This window comes from Glarea lozoyensis, assembly GCF_000409485.1.
Source record: "Glarea lozoyensis ATCC 20868 chromosome Unknown GLAREA6, whole genome shotgun sequence".
NCBI classification, from domain to species: Eukaryota; Fungi; Ascomycota; class Leotiomycetes; order Helotiales; family Helotiaceae; genus Glarea; species Glarea lozoyensis.
In genome coordinates, this window is record NW_007361001.1 from 1,610,298 (window position 1) to 1,628,981 (window position 18,684).

Sequence of the window (18,684 nt, forward strand, 5' to 3'; positions counted from 1 at the left end):
CTTCGAGATGTAATACTCATGGGTTTAGGTTGACAATCAACATGTGTTCCGCTTTTCTGTAGAAATAGACTGCATCTTTGTACGGATACCATTCTCTTACAGTTTAATGCTCGTCCGTCGAGCTCCTTCAGCAACTAACCCGCGAACAAATCTCAAGACCTCAAAATTTCACACCCTCTAAGCCCTATCATTTCCTCGCCTCGCCGCCAACCACTCTCCTCTTCTCAGCCTCCGAGAAGCCATTCGTGCCCTGCTGCAAAGCATGAACCAGGATCTCCAGCGCATCACCAGTGAAATCCCCAGCATTCCTTACAGCATCAAGATCTTCAGCGAATTCCACGGTCGCGCGTTGCATGTAGAATTTTGTGAATGCGGCTGAAACCTCTGCGTTTTCAGAAGATTTCAGCGATGGAGATGGTTTGGAGATCTGGATGGATGTAAGTATAAGTATATGTGATCACGAGGAATGACATTACAGGTTCTGTGGGTTCTGATGTCGTTGCTGGTGCGGATGTTGGTTTTTCGATCTCATACTCACTATCGGAGTCCGAGTTGACTTTGTGAAAATTAGTAAAGTACCCCTCAACATACTCGATCTGCAACTTACCATGGGTTCTGGACTTATTCTTCTTACGCCGTTTGGGCTTTGATTCTCTTTTGGCGTCTGCCATACTCACGGCTTTTTGTGATGAAGGCGAAGAGCATGAATCTCAAGCGGAAAAGCTTCAATATTTCACATTTGTCACGTGAACGTCAAGTTTTTATGCTTGAAATTTTTTCGAACTCGGCCAATCTAAAAAGTAAATATTGTCGAAATCCTATCATTATGCACATTGTTACTCTCGCGTACATACACTCAGTCAAGAAAGTAGGCGGGCAAGTCATAAAATGCCATGGATTTTGAGGACACATCCGTCGATGCTGGAATTCATCAACTCCTTGGTAATAGTAGAATATATCTAGTATTCTTGATCCAGAAACCCTTTTTATTGCAAATTAACTATAGAACGGGGTTTAAATCCGGAAGATATATATCAACCCCACTTGCATTGATTGAAATGAATTTTGAGAATGGACTCAATGGAGTAAGCTAACAACCTTAGAGTGACTGAAATTTAGGACATATCTAATGAAACACAAAGACACCTTGCCCTATTCCAAGCAAGCTTGCTCTCTAAATTTATCATCCAGAACACCAATTCATGGTAGGATGATTTGCTGATCTTCCCGTCTGGGTTGAGAGCAAATCCAAAACCCACACTCGCGCCTTCCTCACATAGAACGCGAACATCTCACACAACAGAGTGTTCGAGCTGCAATTCTCACAGATGTAATTTGCAGGACTACTCTTGAAATCACACCCCACCATGTATTCTAATTGACTCTCGCTCCTACAATTTTATATCGATAAACCCTCGCTCATCAGGTCATCATGTTTATGGATTTCTTTGGATTTTGCCATTCAATTTCGATCTTTCTCTTATCCTAGCCAATTCGCTTCTTCGAAAAAGTCCATTTCTTCTCTGAAGAATTCAGGTCGGCTTCACTGAATAGAGCTATTATTTTACGCATTAACTAACTTATAAAGTCTTACAGTACATCAGCCCGCGGCAAGCTGAATCTATTGGCACCGCCAACATGTCCCCACCCCATTTCGAGTACCGCCCCTGTGAAAAGACACACTGTCCATACAGTGATGATCCGCATCAGCATCGCACGCTGATAGTTGATGGACCCGATCCTTTCAGAAATTTCCAACCTCTTTCTCCAGTCTCGACCAGTTCAAGCTCTATATCAGAGCACTCGGTAATACGCCGCTTCCAAGCTGCACAAAACCGACGACAAGCAATGGCAAGGATTGCGGCAGTATCAACATGGAGACTGAACAGAATATGGAATTCTATGAGTGGCCCATTGTCTCTCCTGCGTCGCAGAACACTGGCTCGCTTAACAAATCGGCTTCAGGAGAGAGAAAGATCCAACTTTAGGGGTAATTCGTGGTCTACAGCATCTTCATACTTTTCTCTCTCACGCAAACACCTGCTCAGCAAGTCACCTTCAATGAAGAGTGAGTCCTTGGATGAACAGCACAATTTGGAGTCTTGCGACAACGTTGACCACAACAACTGGACGCTCTACCTTAAGCCTGTCAAACAGAGCTTGGAAAAACCGACCATAAATATATTCGTACTACCAGGGTTCAGCTTACATGAACTAGCATTCCTCGTTGAAGACCTAACAGTTATGCAAGTTCGTGTTCCTGACAGTCTAGCCTATTGTGATCCTCTATTCGTGAACCACAATCGCTCGACTGTATTATGTCCTCAGACACCTGAAATCAGAGTGGTGTCTCCCAGTCCAGACGCCCAAGGAAGAGTCACTGTGGAAAGTGATTATTTCGGTAGTGGAGGTCAAGTGCGAGACGGGAAACTCGATATTCCTTCAAGGCTGCTGTCTATCGATGAAACACAGTCGCTTGAGTTCCCAAAACCCAAAGAGCCTCGAGCAGAAAACGGACACGTGAAAGTTGGCCATCTTCAGGTCCCCGAGCGACCCCTAGTGAATCCTCACAACCAAGTTCGAGTTCCTGACGGAGATCAACAGGAAGCGCATACTTTAGCATCCGAGAGAGGGATCGAAGGTGTTGACTTTATACCGGTAACAGACTCGATTAAGGAGCGTGAGACTCAACGTGTACCTAGGCAGATCGACAAAGATCACAGCGCCCTCCGAGAAGGCGAGACGTCATTGAATCGACTCACAAAGAGAACTAGAGAATGCTGCCGAGCACTTATGAGAAGGATAGTTCCGCTTTCGAGACAGCCCAAGACCTCAGCGACATCAAACTCAGTGAAGTCCCTCGGTGTTCAAGCTCCTGCTGAGCGGGAGATTATTGTTAGAACCTACGAGGTTGATGTCTCCAGCAACGCTCAACAAGGTGCCCAGCAACTTGAGCAGCAAACGACTTTGACATCGCATGAGCATCGCGGCCGTTCGGATGCTCTAGTTTCGTCAAGTTCGCCACTTGAGCATCAATTGTCTGATAAAACTACGGACGACAAGGACGTGCTTTCAAAAGTGCGTAGTTCGTTGTCAAAACGAAAACAGGGGTGGCAACGAGTGGCATCACTACGGTCCAGGCGACGCTCACTGGTAGCATTTCGGGGAAGCTTTTCATTTGTGGCTGCCGAAAACGATTGCGCCGACTCGATGACTGAGAACCGAGAAGTGGAGCGTTCTATATCTCCTCGCACTTGTCCAGCGTGAGCACAAGTGTTTCCACCTGGTCTTCAGTTGCATATGAGAAGACGTTTTTTGTTTGTATATGGAAGATTAGCTTCAAGAGTTAAGGGAGGTCGGATGTGGATTATTCAAGGCGTCCAAAGCGCGCATCTAGGAGGCGAAGCGTCAACATAATTCACAATTCAGCGTAAATAACATATTCTGTGTCACTGCATCCGTTGACACATGAGTGTGAGTGTATTCGTTGTATTAAACAACTAGATTCCGCCAAAGATATCCATTCGTTGCATTTAAGCAGCAATGGTAACCTCCACCTCGACACCAGCCTCGATGTTGATGATAATCTGCTTGACAACTTCGGTAGGAGCGTTAAGACTGGGATAAATTAGCTAAAGATATTTCAAACGTAGGTTGCTAAGCTTACTCGATAAGGCGCTTGTGGATTCTCATCTCGAAAGTATCCCAGGTCTTGGAACCTTCACCACAAGGAGTCTTTCTGGTGGTGATCTTGAGAGTCTTGGTTGGGAGACGGACAGGGCCCTTGACACGGAGGTCCTTGGACTTAGCACGCTCGATGAGCTCCTGGCAGACCTTCTCGAGGGATGCGACCTTTCGGGAGGTGAGGGTGATACGGATCTTGTGGGTTTTCTGGAAGTGCAAGTTAGCTCAGGACCGTCAAATAATTATTTTCTGCAACGGGATTTCTTACTGGGCCCTCTCCGAATTCTCCCTTTTCTGGTTTGTTGTATGACATCTTGACTTGATTGATAATCCTTCACGACTCGATCGTTTGATGCGGCAAAGTGATGAAGGGACCGTTGACGTTGGTTGTTAGACGGTTCTAAGGAGAAAAGGTCGTCCCGATATTTTAGAATTTAAGATGTGGGATGAACTCTTGGCGTCGGGACTAAGCGAGGTGGGTGCGGCTACAGCGTCGAGCCTCGTTATTCAGCCGTCATCACTCATAGATATTGAGTACATCCATACAGAACGGCGTGAATCGCAAGATCTGATTCTATATAGGTTGAAGTCGTGGATTACAGCCGGTTCTGAGATGTATTTATAAACGGATCATTTACAACATTAGTAACAAAGGACGCTTTTCAGTCTACTCCATACCGACCTCCTGACCCTCGATTCAAGGACATCATCCTTATGGCTCCCAAAGCCTCACCACTTCCGCCATTGGCCCCCTATCCAGAAACTGCATGGAGGAAACATCTTGGACCGCAAGAATGGGAAGGCTGTCTGGACGCATGGGTTAGTATCGCTGGAGCACATCTACTGTATTCTATCTCGGATTTCAATCGATTCTCTGTCAAAGATGAATCTCTGTCCATCTTCCTCGCATCTTACATGTCTGAGACAGCTTCAAGTAGTGATGCATCGAATTTCTCTGATGGCTCAAAATCCCAACTGCTTCGAAAACAAAGCTTTCTCTTGTCATACAAACTACTAGATGTAGTATCTCCACCCGAGCTACTCGTCGAGTGGGAATTTCTTGCAGACCTCAGCAAAGTCTATGGCCGTCGACAAGGAGGAAAAACTCTACATCTGGGTTTCAAAAAGCATACTGGGCTTCTCGAGACGGGCCTGAATGTCCTTAGGAACCGGCTCATCAAGGAACTCGACGCTGGGCTCAGAGGGGATCTCAAAATAGTGGAGATACAGCTCAAGAAATTGAACCATCTCTTACATGCTTCACCTGACGCCTGTGCATTTTTCATGGCTGGAAGCGACTTCCTTGACTCTCTTATCAGCTGCTATAAGATTATGAACCCCCCTTTGCGGAAGACTATCATTTCCACGACATACTTGTGTCTGATTGGACTTACAGAAGATCCTAAGCCAAGGTTGACGACCTTGATTGATCAACTCTATTCGCTGGACGCTGCTGCTAAAGCCCACAAAGAAGGACCAACTAATGTCAATGATTCCCTGGTCGCTGAGTTAGTTACTATTACTCCAATCTTGAAATTGGTTCGAGAAAGAATAGCAGCGAGTGAAGTCGGTCCCGGAAGAGCCAACTCTGTTCTCCTTTCTTTGGAGAATTTCAAGAAAGCTGGAGCGAATCACAAACCGCCTAGACGGCTAAAACGGCGCATTGACAAAGGGAAATCGAGAGCGAAGGGGACGAGTGATGATGATCTAGCTGGGAGTTCGAATGGACAGATTCATGTGCATCGAATGAGTTTGATATCTCAAATACAAGATCTCTTCCCAGACTTGGGATCTGGGTTTGTTATGAAGTTACTGGATGAGTATAAAGAGAACGTGGAAGAGGTGATATCTCATTTGCTCGAGGATTCCATCCCTCCACATCTCAAAATAAGCGATCATTCAGAAGAGCTGTAAGTGTTCCCTACCGCTAAGTTTTATCATGAAGATTCTAACAGCGACAGTGAACCCACCTCGCAGCCATCTAGAGACCTAGTACCGAATATGGAACCTCATCGTACTGCTCCTCCACCCAGCTTTATACCTAATCGGCGTAACGTCTTCGATGACGATGAACTTGACAATCTAGCAATGGACACTTCAAAGCTGCACTTTGGCCGTCGTAACCCTACAATCACAGCCGATGATGTCCTAGAAGACAAGTCTCAAGCTCCAAACAAGGCCGCAATTCTAGCAGCATTAGCTACTTTTGACTCAGATGACGATGAAAGGGATGATTCCTACGATGTTGAAGATGTTGGTGGGACTGTCGACTCGGCTATTCCAGGAAATGACCCACAAGAAAGTATTATCGACGTTAAGGATGGACAAGATGAAGTGTTATTCCGTGCTTATAAAACGAATCAAGGCGTATTTGCGAGAGATTCCGCGACAAGGCGTGGCGCTCCAAGGACGAGACTGAAAGAAGAAACAGGAATGACAGATGAATCTATTGAAGGCTGGGCACTAATGCTCTCTCGAGACCCTCGTCAAATGCGTAGACTTGAGAGCAAATTCTCGTCCTTCGGAGGAGAGCAACGGGAGCTTAAAGCGAGCTCTTGGAAAGCTGCTCCAGGTGGCAGCGGAACCGAGGACTCGGATGTTGATGTGAATGCCAGAGGTCGTGGCGGGAGATTGTTGAGGGGTGGAAGAGGTGGCGGACGAGGAAGGGGAAGAGGCAACGTAGCTGGACCAACAGGAGAGCGAGAAACGGAGGCTGCGAGACGAGGAAAGGAGGCTAATAAAGGGTCAAGGGCGAATCATAATCGCAGAGACCAGAGAGCGAAAAAGATGGCCAGGGGTGGATTTCCGGGTTGATTAGTGGCGTCAACATTGCAGCAGCGAATGCCACTCAGCAGACAAAGTGCAAAAGCCATACCTTTGCTAAATCTCAAGATGGCTGATACATAAGGATGGCTATCCAAAACATACTTAGAGCGAATGTGATGTGATATTCCTAAGGACCATAGCGGACTACTACTCTAACAATAGATAGATATTAGCCAGCTGACATGTGGTATGTCACTTAGGTTTTATAACATGTACCAATTCCATTCTATGCAAATATACCGGACGCCTCCATGCTACCATCGTTTTCCAAAAACAAACACCGAAAATGACAATACCCATACCCAAATGCTCATTATAAATACAACACTTCATGTTAAATCATACACTGAAAAATATACCGTTAGTAAATATAGTACAACACACGACTAGCGCTAGTTGTCAGTCGACTTCCCAACTTCCGCCAGCATCGCTGGCATTCGATTTAGGTTTCCGAGGGAGGCTGGAGCGAGGGAGGGTAACCCCATAGTCATCTTCTGGGCTATAAGGACTTCGTCCATATTCATCTTCGAAGTCCCAGTGCACCTCTTCCCCATATCCCGAAAATAAGAAGCCTCTCCACTCTCCTGCTGCGATCTTAGAAGCAACACTTATCATCAAAGTAAATAGATGGCTTGGTGGACTAAGCAAGATTTCGCAAGTTTTCTGAATGATAGCAGTCGGCAAGTGCCGTGTAGTTTGGAGTCGCCTGGATCGTCTGGCGGGTGGGGGAGAAAACAAGTTCACCGCCGCTGGCAATGGAGAAAGTTCTCGACGGCGGGAGTTACTGCTGGTGGTTGCGCGATGTCGTATGGTCGTTTCGACGACTGTTGGTGAAGCAGTTCCGATCTGATCATCGTGGGGTGAGAAATTGGAGCCATCGAGAACAGGCGTTTTGGGTTGGGGTGACTGGCACATTGAGCTTGAATCACCGTCATCACTTGCCGGGGGGCTTTTCCAAGCCCCAGGGGTTTCTACAACAAAGTCGGGATTTTTATGGTTGTTGCTACGCTTAGGCAGAACGATGTTGTCGTGGGGATAAGGATAACTAGGGCTCTCAGATGAGGACTGCGGCGATCCTGGTGAGGTCGGGTCTAGTGGTGAGTGCCATGAGTGGAGTGAGTGAAACGACCCTACGGTTGATGATTGACTCGAGCTTTCTTCCGAAAGAGCAGAATCCCGAGGAGGTGATTTACTCCGCTGCTTCGAAGGTGGGCTAGTAATAAGAGAGAGAATAGGTGGTGCTGTTGTAGACCTGGCAGTGTTTCGCATGGCTTGCGGCTTTTCGCAGCTTTCTGTTTCTGCTTGATGGGGTTCGAATTCAGGCTGGGAAATACCGGTTGGAGTGTCATTTGAATCTTCCGTAGTCTCGCTCGTGAAACCACTGTCGTCAGATTCAATGTGTACATTGCGTGGTCTATCATTCCTTGTGGAGCCCCCATCTTCTTCTTCTGCCACAGCAGTCAACGACTCGGCGCCAGTAGCTCGTGGTGTGGCGGACGATAACGCAGAAACACGAGACTTATCTGGAGTGCATGGCGGCGAGGTATTCATCGACGTCTGGCGCAGAGGGGTGCTGGGCACGGGTGGATTAGCTGGAGGGGTTGCCAAAGGTGAATGGGGCGGCGAAAGGTTGTCGGGTTTGGGTGCCTGCTTCTGGGGCACTTTAACATCCGCTGAGACAACTGAAGACTTCGAAGGGGAGCGCATAGGAGTAGGTGGTCTTTGGGGACTTTGCTGTGTTCGTTGCGGCGTCGCTGCTGGCGACTGGGCACGGGGTGATGAAGCTCTAGATGACCTAGAGTCGTCGTCATTTATAGATTTGTTCCCATATGATGGCGAGGAGAACAGCTGCGGGCCTTGAACTGGTCTCCATGGCCTTCTCGTCACTGGCGTCTTAGGAGCTTCTGGCAATTCAACCACAAAATCTCTTTTGAATGGGCAAGGGGTTTTCTCAAACAGCAACACCTGAGAAAGCACCGATTTAAGTTCCGTAACTCTAGCCTTTTCCTCTTCATTGTTGCTTGGAACCTCTATTCTCCAATATTCCGGTCTTCGTATTTGAAGCACAAAGGTGCCCTCTCGATCCACACACCATGATTGCGATTTTGGGAGTATCGGCCGAAGCGCACTTGCACAGTTCAAGAACGCAACTGATCCTGGAGCTCTATATATTCGAAGAGGACCTATATTCGTACTTAGCAGGTATAAAAGTAGAGCGTAAACAGTGAGCCAAGGTGGTGATAGGCAGCACAAGAGACAAAACATCCACATGTGGGGGAGGTATTTCATGCGCAAATTTCCCGAACAACATTGCAAATACATAAACATAAAATTCCCCATGGCCGCTCAGATTTGACAGATCACAGACGAAGCAACCGATCGTGATACGTACCAACAGCTAAGGTTCTTTCGACGCGGGACACCCAAGGCAATGTCCCTGGCTTATCCTCCACCGCAGGACTTCCACTTCTCGATTCCGGCCGAACTGAAGGACTCGTGGTTGAAAACGCGATGATTCGAACGGAGGGTAGGTTGAACAGGACCTCGACTTGTGGATCGGGAGATGTATAGGATCTGGGTGGTGGAAGACTGAACGACCGCCGGGGATTGTCCATCGCAAGCTCTTTCACTTGCGATTACCGCGTAACCATCGCTTACGAGGCAAAGTCGAACAGAATAGGAGGAGTGTATCCAGGACCTCGATGTCGCGTAGGCTTTGATAGTCGATGTGATGAAATGGAAAGCGTTTGGCGTTTGGCGTTTGGTGGATTGAGCGTTTCTCGTTCGCACAAAAGGTGGAAACCCCACGGGCGACGGCAAGGGGACAGTAGACGGTTACCTTATACACAGGACGAGATGCAAATAAGGAAGGGCCTCTGGCGCATAAGGAGCGTTTGACACAGGAACAAAGCTACCTAAGGAGCGACAGAAGCTAAAGATGCTGTTTCAATTGTCGCAGCGACATATTCTCAGCATACTGAATAGAGATCCTGACAAATGGGCCTTGCGTGGTTGAAGCTCTACTCCGTACCCAAACTCGAAAAGGCTGGAGGCAGCACGCGAGCTTGAGGCGCGTCGGCGAGTCGACGAAGGTCCCGTCGCTGCAGCTCCTCGCTTTCTTACCCCTGCAATCAACTACGTAGTTGTCGCGAGCTTCCAGGTTGAACGCTCAACTCGACAGTACGTTTTGCTCCTCCAACAATAAAGCTGTCTCAATTCCTTCTCAAGCGACATTCATCGTGGTATCCTGAATCACAATGGCCCAGAAACCTCTAATAACGCAAGAAAAGCTGAAAGAGAAGCTTCAAGTCTCCAATTTCGAGCCAAATGCGATCTTACGCGGGGCACAACTGACCATTGTTGGAGGTACTGTTTTCGAACTCGAACCTGCATCTAGACGTCAAACTGACACGACCATCAGCTCACCGTGCACTGCAAAATCCGAAGCTCTTCACTTCTGATCATTATAAACAAGCTGCAATAGCTGTCGGGGTTGGCATCGCCATACGTCTAGCCATCACAATCCCTGTGCGTCCATCAGTGTTCGATCTGCATCATCCTTCTAATGTTGTATACAGGTAATTGGGATAAAAGTGTTGCTATGGGTACTGTCCTTCGTGGTCAATTTCGAACATGCTACTTGGGACGAAAAAGTGATTAATGGATTGGACTTTATGCAAAACTACGTCCTCCAAGTTCCACTGTTTCTTATGACATTAATGAGATATGTCACTCCGACCTTGGATAATATGTAAGTTCTCATTGCGTAAATTACATCCTCATTATAATGCTGACCAGTACCTTAGGTTTATGGACTCGTAAGTCAAGTCAATCTCACCTTACACCACTACTAACATCCCTCTGGTTTGGCATGGGTAGACGATACATACTATGCGAAACACAAAGGCGAAAATCCTTCGACTCTACGAGCCGAATACTATCCTAATCTGCGAAAACAAGCTGTCAGAGATGGAAGCACGCACACTACAAGCACAGCAGAGGCAATTTCAATGTTTCTTATGCGATTTGGCAAGAAGGCTGCGATATCACTTGTGGTATTTGGTCTATCTTACCTGCCCTATGTAGGGCGTCTTGTTTTACCAGCGGCCAGTTTCTATACATTCAACTCGGTCGCTGGGCTGGGGCCCGCTGCTGTTGTATTTGGGACAGGTATTTTCCTTCCCCGGAGGTTTTTAGTCATCTTCCTGCAAAGTTACTTTGCGAGTCGAAGTCTGATGAGAGAGTTACTCGAACCATACTTCTCCCGTATTCGTTTCACCAAAGAAGAGAAGAAGAGCTGGTTCCACGAACGGGAAGGCATTCTTTTCGGCTTCGGAGTCGGTTTCTACATATTCCAGAGGATTCCTCTCCTTGGTGTCTTGATTTATGGTATTGCTGAAGCATCGACGGCATATCTCATCACAAAAATAACCGACCCACCTCCCCCGCCATCTCAAATTGAGGACTTTGCTGCTAGCCAAAAGCACTGGAAGAATAAGCACGAATTCCTGAACTTGAGGCTCTCAGATCTCGACTCCAGCAAGGACTCGTCCCGCAACCAGAGCGAACAGGTTGCTGAGACTGGGGCAATATCATCAGCGGTACCATCGGAACCACCGCCCTCTTATACCGAGCTCAAATCGCGATGATCTCAATCTTGGCTCTTCCCCAGACCACTATCAATAAGTATTTGCTGGATGAGCTGTCTGGTGTGGCAGCTGATAACCCCATCCTGCTGGGGAGAGTGGGTTGGATCCATGATATATAGACTTAATCCCTAGCTTAAGTCATCTGGAATATGAGTTGGAGGAGCAAAATCGCTTCTCAACACCCAATAATTCGGATAAGCTAATCACGTCTGATGAATATGTAAATCTACAAAAACGCCTGTGTGCAAAGACATCGAACCCCGCATTCATTCTTTCCGGGTTTGCAGAATGGACCTTCGAGCGGGGAAAGTGGGGCACTATCCGATAAGGGGGCGGTTTCGCAGCAAGAGTAGGACTATTACTGCCTCGTAATAACTTGCGGGGCACCTTTGAAGATAGAAGATGTAATCGAATAGATAGTTCAATCGAGCTTGATATTTAATAAACCCCCTTCTCTAAATTTATCATCATCCCCTTCTTTTTGAGAGCCAATTGACTTGATCTCACTTTCTTCATCTTCACTAATCCGCCACTTTATTATATTCAAGCATCCACGATGGGTTTAACGGAGATCCGAAAGGTCTGCGAAGTATCGCTTGAGACTCCAGCAGAAGAGCAACCCAAGTTACATAACAGATGGCATCCAGATATTCCCTTTGCGGATACGATCAAAAATGGAGAAACCGTGAAGATTGAATGCGTGAGACACCTTCCAACGTCAAGCATACAAGAACTAATCTAGAGATATAGATCGATTGGACTGGAGGGCAAATTGGTATTGATGCTGGTATCTGTGTCCACAGCAAATTTTGATAATTCTTGCAGGAAACAATGACAGTGCCGATGACATGAAGAATGTTGACCTCACCCGGATCCATTATCTTTCTGGTCCCTTTGAAATAGAGACTGCCGAACCTGGGGATGTCCTCCTAGTCGAGATTATGGATGTGCAGCCAATGGAGAAACAGCCAGTAAGTGCGTCGATTTGAGTGTTCGTTCTTTTGCTGACGATTCAACAGTGGGGATTGTGAGTTCGTTGGGTTCGTATGGTCAATCCATTTACTGACAATTGAATAGTTCTGGTTTGTATTCAAACTATGTATGGAAATATGCTGGATGTGATGGTTAATGGAGTTAGGTGTTTTTGACAAGAATAATGGTGGTGGATTTTTGGATGAAATATATCCAACCGCGTAAGTGATATTGATCTTGGTATTCTTCAACATACCTATCGATGCCTCAATGCAGCCTCATACCTTCTTATGAAAGAACTACTTGTCCAAGCTCAGAGATATCCACTAATTACTTATACAGAGCCAAAGCAATTTGGGACTTCGAAGGCATCTACTGCACTTCTCGCCATATCCCGCACGTCAAGTTCCCAGGGTTGATCCATCCTGGAATTTTAGGATGTGCTCCATCGGCAGAAGTTCTTGCTACCTGGAACAAGCGTGAAGGGGAACTCATTGCTGCCAATAAGCTCGATCGTATTGTGGCACAACCACCAAATCCTCAGAATGTTCATGCTGGAACATCGGACGCCGCGCTCAAAGAGAAGGTGGGAAAGGAAGGTGCTAGGACGATTCCTGGTAAGAAGGAACTGAGAACTTAGGGTTTGTAAAGATCCTACTAATTATTCTCTAGGACGACCCGAACATGGTGGTAATTGTGACATCAAGAACCTCTCCAGGGGAAGCAAAGTTTATCTCCCAGTTCATGTTAAAGGTGCCAAGTTTAGTGTGGGAGACTTGCATTTCTCGCAAGGTGACGGTATGTTGTGATCTGTTGATAGCTATGGACCGAACTGACTTTGTATGTTAGGCGAGATCTCATTTTGCGGAGCCATTGAAATGGCAGGAGTGGTAATAGAATTTCCTTTCAGCCCATGCTGTAGGATGAAGTATTGAGTAGCCACTAACACTTGTCCGACAGGTCACCATCAATTTTAAAGTTATGAAGAATGGCATTGCCGACTTGGGAATGAAGTCTCCACTCTACCTCCCAGGTCCAGTTGAGCCACACTACGGCCCTGGCCGCTATTTGACCTTCGAAGGCTTTTCTGTTGATGAGCACGGAAAGCAGGTATGTATCAAACTTCCAGATTCCTACATTGGGCATAGTGGCTCACAGTTCTCAAGCATTACATGGACGTGACTGTAGCATATCGCCAAACCACTCTTCGTAAGCTGCCCAATGTCCCACTCCTGAGGTCTCTTCTAATCCGAAGAAATAGGTGTTATTGAGTACCTCCGTCGCTTCGGTTACTCTGACTATCAAGTTTATCTGCTTCTATCATGCGCTCCAGTCCAGGGGCACGTCGCAGGTGAGTTATCCGCGTTTGGTAGTAATGAGGTCAAAGGAATTACACAAACTAACTATATGTCGCAGGTATCGTCGATATTCCAAAGTTCGTCTTTCTCTATGAACTTCATTCATTCTTTCACTGATAATCTCTTAGTGCCTGTACAACATTAGGTCTTCCAATGGACATCTTCGACTTCGACATCTCACCTACTGGGCCAGCAAAGAAGTTGGAAATGGGCAGTTGTGCTTTTGAAACTGGCGTTACGGAAGGCAAAGTCACGCAAGGAGGAAAGAATAGTGAGATTAGCTGGGGTGGGGGTTTGACGTACAAGACTAAGGAAGAATCTAAGTAAGGGAATTACTGAGTTTGGGCCAGATTCGACGTATGTAGAATAATCGAGGAGAGAGTCGAGCTGCCAACACCGCTATAGCGTATGAAAAAACTCTACATAAGCTTCATTAACCCATTGCTTTCAGAACTTCGGCCATAGTATAAATCATGGAAGTTTGCGCGGAGCCCAGAGCGCATAGTTGAAGCGTGATGATAGTGGACCTGAGAAAGTCGAGAAACAAGTAATGATAAAGCAAACCCGAGGTTAAGGTGTAGGCATATTCTTAGCCTTTTCTTATAAAGATCTACTTATACACGCCCGAGCCCCGCAGTCACAAACGCCATGCTATGCTTATTACGCAGCCCAAACATCCTGTCCCTTTGTCTCGATCCAGTTACCTAACTGATTGACACTCGAGTCCCATTCTTGTAGTCTTGTCCGCATGCCGTCAATCTGGCTCATATCTAGTACCTTCGGCTGTACCCAGTTGATACGTGCAATCTCATCTACTTGGTCGATACTTCCGCGCAGTAGTCCCAAGCTCAGTGCCTTCATAACCAAATGTTCGATTTCGTCAGGTCTAACCTTGGTCTCCTCAGCGATTGTGCGGAACGACATAGCTCGGTCGTGAGGCGGCCTTCGGAAAATGGTTTCAGTAAGAGCGGCTAGATAGATCTTTTGTCGAAGACCGTCGCGATGTTCGGAGAGCAGCGAATTTGAAGAAATGTGCCCAGCCAGAACGTCATATGCAGCAAGATCCCCCCGGTTGAAGGCAAACAAAAGGTCTCGAAGCCATGCATCGTCTTTCGTCAAGGTATCGAGGATAGGGTGTAACAAGAGTTCTCCAAAATTGTAGATTGTATCCGAAATTAGAGCTGCTATGCTCAGATCGTATGCACGGTTTCTTCGTTCTTCGGGAGTCAACTGGTTTAGGTCGATACACGCCAGGTATAGGAGCGCATTGCGATAGTATGCGGCAAAATCTGCTTTGGACTGGTCCGATTAGTCTGACTCTTACTCACGGGGCGTTGACAAACCTGATAGTACTCCGCGTTGACTCTGTAGAAAGCGGCGTGGACGATAGTTTCAACGGAATCGAACCCATCTAGAATCTTCTCCGATTTGTCCAGATCCTTTCTTGTACCCTCCAAATCCTTAAGCTCCAACTTCACAGTCGCGACAGCAACCGTAGCATAAACAAAGGCGTCCTGGCTATTGGGGTTGTCAACCTTCTTCGCCGCAGCCTCCAGGAAAGATAGTCGTTCTTGTGAGTCCCGACACTGGGATGCGGCCCCGAGAGCAAGAGTGACAAGCTTCAGTTGATTGATCTTATCAGCGAATGTGAGGATGAAGGTTTTGTAGAATTGAAGTCGCTGAGGTGCACTTTCTTCGGTATTGAAAAACTCGAGCAGGGCGTCTGTCAACTGATGCCATAACTTTCGCTCCCACAGATCCTCGAAAGTCATATACAGATGTTGCGAGTCCGCTGGTGCTTCATCACGCTTCCCCTCCAAGAAATCTGATATGGTATCGGCGTTCATATTGAGTGGTTGTTTGCGTGAGATGGCAGAAGCTCGAGAGGTTGTCGGAATCGAGTCTTCTTGAACGCCCAAATAATGTGAGCTTGTTATGGTGTTGAGGCTCGATGCAACAATTCGCGGCTCTGACAGCCTTGAGCTCCCGCGACTGCTAATTCAGTGGCCCGAGCTTACCCCTGCTTTGGCCCTGCTGATAAAGCGGCTTCCGAAGACTTTTTGGCGCTCGACCCAAGGGGCAAGGAAACGATTCACGACGCTGCCCTAACAACAAACCAATCCCCAGCATTGTGTTTGACGACGGTTTAGACATCAACGACCTCATTCCCATAGAGCTCACTCAATTGATCTTGAGTTTTCCCCGCAGCAATGCAGAAGTCCTGCGGAGCGTCCACTATGAACGGTCTTCGAACTGCGGCGCGCCTGAAGACTGGGGCCGTCGCCAATGCCAATGCTATTCCACGGAGGCATATCAGCGATATTTCCATCACCAGAACGGGCAAGGCAAGTCCAGGACCTCTCCAACATTGAACGAAGCTATTGCTGACATTTAATATAGCCAATTATACGAACGCAAGGTGGAAGATCGTCTCTTGGAGGTAACTGGGCGCGAACGAATTCTGGAATTGCGATATTTACTGGAACATAGGTCACACTGTTACGGTCTTCGGCGCAACTGGATTCTTGGGACGATACATTGTAAACAGACTTGGTACGGATGCACAATTAGGCGGGCTGCAAACTTAAAGACTAATATGGTCGCAACAGCCCGGCAAGGATGTACGGTCATAGTCCCATTCCGGGAGGAAATGGCCAAACGCCATCTTAAAGTCACTGGAGATCTGGGGAGAGTTATATTTATGGTACTATGGTTGCTGCTGCTTGTAACGGGACGCTGACGGACCGTAGGAATACGATCTAAGAAATACACCTTCTCTGGAAGAGAGTGTCCGACATTCTGACACTGTATACAACCTCATCGGCAGGAATTACCCCACCAAGTGAGTGAAGACGTCGATGTTAGTTTTTAAGCGTATCACTGAACTGGCTGTAGAAATTTCACTCTGGAAGATGTCCACGTAGAAGGCGTCGAGCGAATTGCTGAAGTTGTAGCCAAGTACGACGTCGACCGCTTTATTCACGTATCTTCGCATAACGCAGACTTGAACTCTCCTTCTGAGTTCTTCCGCACCAAGGTAAGTAATGAACTCTCAAACTCATTTACACAAGCTTACGTGAGAAGGCGCAAGGTGAAAAGGTCGCGCGGGATATCTTCCCAGAGACAACTATTGTTAGACCTGCGCCAATGTTTGGCTTTGAAGATAGACTACTTCATAAGCTGGCTGGAGTGACGAATTTCTTGACTTCAAACCACATGCAGGAACGGTTCAACCCAGTTCATGCTATTGATGTTGGAAAGGCACTGGAGAAGATGATTCAGGATGATAGCACCGCTCAGCAAACATATGAGCTGTACGGACCTACGAATTATTCGACTGCAGAAATTGCCGAATTGGTAGACAAGGAAATAATCAAGAGGCGACGACATATCAATGTCCCAAAGAAAGTTCTGCAACCTATTGCTAAGATTCTCAACCAAGCACTTTGGTGGCCCACGACTTCTGCTGACGAGATTGAGCGGGAATTTATTGACCAAAAGATTGATCCATCAGCCAAGACCTTTGCAGACCTCGGAATTGAGCCAGCTGAGCTGGCAAGCTTGACCTTTCATTATCTGGTACGTTTATCTTTACGAAACAGATGATTTCCAGTCATTAACATGCATATAGCAAGGATACAGAAGCGCGTCGTTCAATGATTTACCACCAGCGACAGAGCGCGAAAAGAGAGAGGAAAAAAAATACTTGCATGTACTCGACGACCAGTAGATTGTTTCTTAGTGAAGCATGTGTTTACATAGGTGTTGCAACTGTATATAGAGGGAAATTTCAAATAATAAGCTTCAAAACTGCGTGCTGTCCACCCTGAGCAATACGTATCCTTGAACCCAGAGTAGAATATTAAATCAATTAGTGGTGAATTGGCATCTTATTCGTGTTGGGGCTGAAAGAGGGTGGTTGTCATAATGTCAATATTATCCACTTGTCAATTCCATTACAAAAATTGCCCCTCTGATTCTCGACTCGCCAAATATTTCACTAACTGGGTGGGCAACCTTAAAATATCAGAACTACAACACAACTACCAAAAATGGCCCCCGACGACGACGAACCCATGTAACCCTACTCGTTCCCCGAACTTCTGAGAGCATAATCAAAGTCTAATCGTCCACACAGCACACTCTCCGGAAACGCCCTCTCGGCCCTCCAAGAATTCTACTCCGACCGCGACGCACTAGCCCAAAAATTCGAGGATCTGAAGAAAGTCGCCGAAGATGACTTTGACGGCGATGGGCAGAAAGAGGTCAAGACCTTGAGCATGGATGCTTTTGGGGAGAGTTGGCAGGATTCGCAGTTTTGGGTTCGTCACGTTTTTTTCTTTTGCTCGCAAGGATCAAAAGATAGGTGGATGTGTGAGATGAGGTGGATTATGCTAATGAAGAAATTTGAGGAGTAGTATTCAGATGAGACGGCTACGCTTTTGGCGGAACAGCTTCTTGAGGGTGCGACGGCTGAGACTACTATTGCGGTTGTTTCGGCTCCGAGCACGTTTATACAGATTAAGAATATTTTGGTAGGGTTGTGTTTCTCGTCACATCTTCATTTCTGTTCTTTCTAAAGTAATGAGTTACTGATGACTACGTCCCAGAACAAAGAAGGCAAGCCCCTTTCTGAGCGGCCGAAGGTCTGGTTGTTGGAGTACGATAAGCGATTCGAAGTATTCAAAGATGAATTCCTGTTTTACGACTTCAAGTTCCCATTGAAACTACCACGTTAGTGAACTACTCCTGGATTAGGAATAATTACGATGAAAACTAATCTCAAACTAGCGAACATGGTAAAGACAGTCGATAGATTCATAATTGATCCACCATTTTTAAGTGAAGATTGCCAGACAAAAGGTACTTGTGTACTGCTCTAATTGTCTTAGATGGTCAAGCTAACATAATGGATAGCGGCAATGACGGTACGATACCTCGCAAAGTCATGGCCAACTTCTGCTCCGCAAGATTCACGTCTTATAGTCTGTACTGGGGAGCGAATGGAGACATTAATCAACAAGCTTTACCGCCCAACGGGAATAGCGACAACGGATTACCTACCAGTACACTCCAAAGGATTGAGCAATGAGTTCTTCTGTTATGCCAATTTTGAATGTAGTGCATGGAAATGGAAAGCTGAGGAGAAGAAGAGTAATGAGTCATGATTATCATTCTCATTGTCGAATTCTCTC

At 46.7% G+C, this 18,684-nt stretch overlaps 10 protein-coding genes across 10 annotated transcripts; 6 read left to right on the plus strand and 4 right to left on the minus strand.

Moving 5' to 3' along the window:
• Positions 1-187: 187 nt before the first annotated feature.
• On the minus strand, positions 188-671 carry GLAREA_02850 (uncharacterized protein; the record flags this gene model as incomplete). Its single annotated transcript, XM_008087935.1, has 3 exons — positions 188-427; positions 477-556; positions 608-671. 3 exons carry the CDS (start codon positions 669-671, stop codon positions 188-190), a joined length of 384 nt encoding a protein of 127 aa, XP_008086126.1.
• A 967-nt stretch (positions 672-1,638) lies between these two features.
• GLAREA_02851 (uncharacterized protein) lies at positions 1,639-3,267 on the plus strand (the record flags this gene model as incomplete). The annotated part of the gene is made up of 1 exon (XM_008087936.1): positions 1,639-3,267. The coding sequence occupies one exon, from the start codon at positions 1,639-1,641 to the stop codon at positions 3,265-3,267; it is 1,629 nt and encodes a 542-aa protein (XP_008086127.1).
• A 266-nt stretch (positions 3,268-3,533) lies between these two features.
• Positions 3,534-3,997, minus strand: GLAREA_02852 (Ribosomal protein S10; the record flags this gene model as incomplete). The annotated part of the gene is made up of 3 exons (XM_008087937.1): positions 3,534-3,618; positions 3,668-3,891; positions 3,953-3,997. 3 exons carry the CDS (start codon positions 3,995-3,997, stop codon positions 3,534-3,536), a joined length of 354 nt encoding a protein of 117 aa, XP_008086128.1.
• A 401-nt stretch (positions 3,998-4,398) lies between these two features.
• On the plus strand, positions 4,399-6,498 carry GLAREA_02853 (UBA-like protein; the record flags this gene model as incomplete). The annotated part of the gene is made up of 2 exons (XM_008087938.1): positions 4,399-5,594; positions 5,646-6,498. 2 exons carry the CDS (start codon positions 4,399-4,401, stop codon positions 6,496-6,498), a joined length of 2,049 nt encoding a protein of 682 aa, XP_008086129.1.
• Positions 6,499-6,909: 411 nt separating this feature from the next.
• On the minus strand, positions 6,910-9,125 carry GLAREA_02854 (uncharacterized protein; the record flags this gene model as incomplete). Its single annotated transcript, XM_008087939.1, has 2 exons — positions 6,910-8,693; positions 8,903-9,125. The coding sequence occupies 2 exons, from the start codon at positions 9,123-9,125 to the stop codon at positions 6,910-6,912; spliced, it is 2,007 nt and encodes a 668-aa protein (XP_008086130.1).
• A 642-nt stretch (positions 9,126-9,767) lies between these two features.
• On the plus strand, positions 9,768-11,159 carry GLAREA_02855 (uncharacterized protein; the record flags this gene model as incomplete). The annotated part of the gene is made up of 5 exons (XM_008087940.1): positions 9,768-9,876; positions 9,932-10,038; positions 10,089-10,261; positions 10,309-10,328; positions 10,390-11,159. 5 exons carry the CDS (start codon positions 9,768-9,770, stop codon positions 11,157-11,159), a joined length of 1,179 nt encoding a protein of 392 aa, XP_008086131.1.
• Positions 11,160-11,715: 556 nt separating this feature from the next.
• GLAREA_02856 (Acetamidase/Formamidase-like protein) lies at positions 11,716-13,816 on the plus strand (the record flags this gene model as incomplete). The annotated part of the gene is made up of 14 exons (XM_008087941.1): positions 11,716-11,859; positions 11,910-11,934; positions 11,985-12,130; positions 12,179-12,186; positions 12,237-12,258; positions 12,312-12,352; positions 12,474-12,748; positions 12,804-12,929; positions 12,981-13,021; positions 13,092-13,241; positions 13,298-13,340; positions 13,393-13,482; positions 13,548-13,566; positions 13,618-13,816. 14 exons carry the CDS (start codon positions 11,716-11,718, stop codon positions 13,814-13,816), a joined length of 1,329 nt encoding a protein of 442 aa, XP_008086132.1.
• A 333-nt stretch (positions 13,817-14,149) lies between these two features.
• Positions 14,150-15,336, minus strand: GLAREA_02857 (Winged helix DNA-binding protein; the record flags this gene model as incomplete). The annotated part of the gene is made up of 2 exons (XM_008087942.1): positions 14,150-14,788; positions 14,833-15,336. 2 exons carry the CDS (start codon positions 15,334-15,336, stop codon positions 14,150-14,152), a joined length of 1,143 nt encoding a protein of 380 aa, XP_008086133.1.
• Positions 15,337-15,699: 363 nt separating this feature from the next.
• On the plus strand, positions 15,700-17,219 carry GLAREA_02858 (NAD(P)-binding Rossmann-fold containing protein; the record flags this gene model as incomplete). Its single annotated transcript, XM_008087943.1, has 8 exons — positions 15,700-15,838; positions 15,909-15,929; positions 15,980-16,042; positions 16,099-16,193; positions 16,240-16,331; positions 16,385-16,526; positions 16,574-17,068; positions 17,121-17,219. 8 exons carry the CDS (start codon positions 15,700-15,702, stop codon positions 17,217-17,219), a joined length of 1,146 nt encoding a protein of 381 aa, XP_008086134.1.
• A 322-nt stretch (positions 17,220-17,541) lies between these two features.
• Positions 17,542-18,657, plus strand: GLAREA_02859 (putative N-6 adenine-specific DNA methyltransferase 2; the record flags this gene model as incomplete). The annotated part of the gene is made up of 6 exons (XM_008087944.1): positions 17,542-17,567; positions 17,628-17,811; positions 17,908-18,024; positions 18,100-18,223; positions 18,281-18,352; positions 18,407-18,657. 6 exons carry the CDS (start codon positions 17,542-17,544, stop codon positions 18,655-18,657), a joined length of 774 nt encoding a protein of 257 aa, XP_008086135.1.
• Positions 18,658-18,684: the final 27 nt, after the last annotated feature.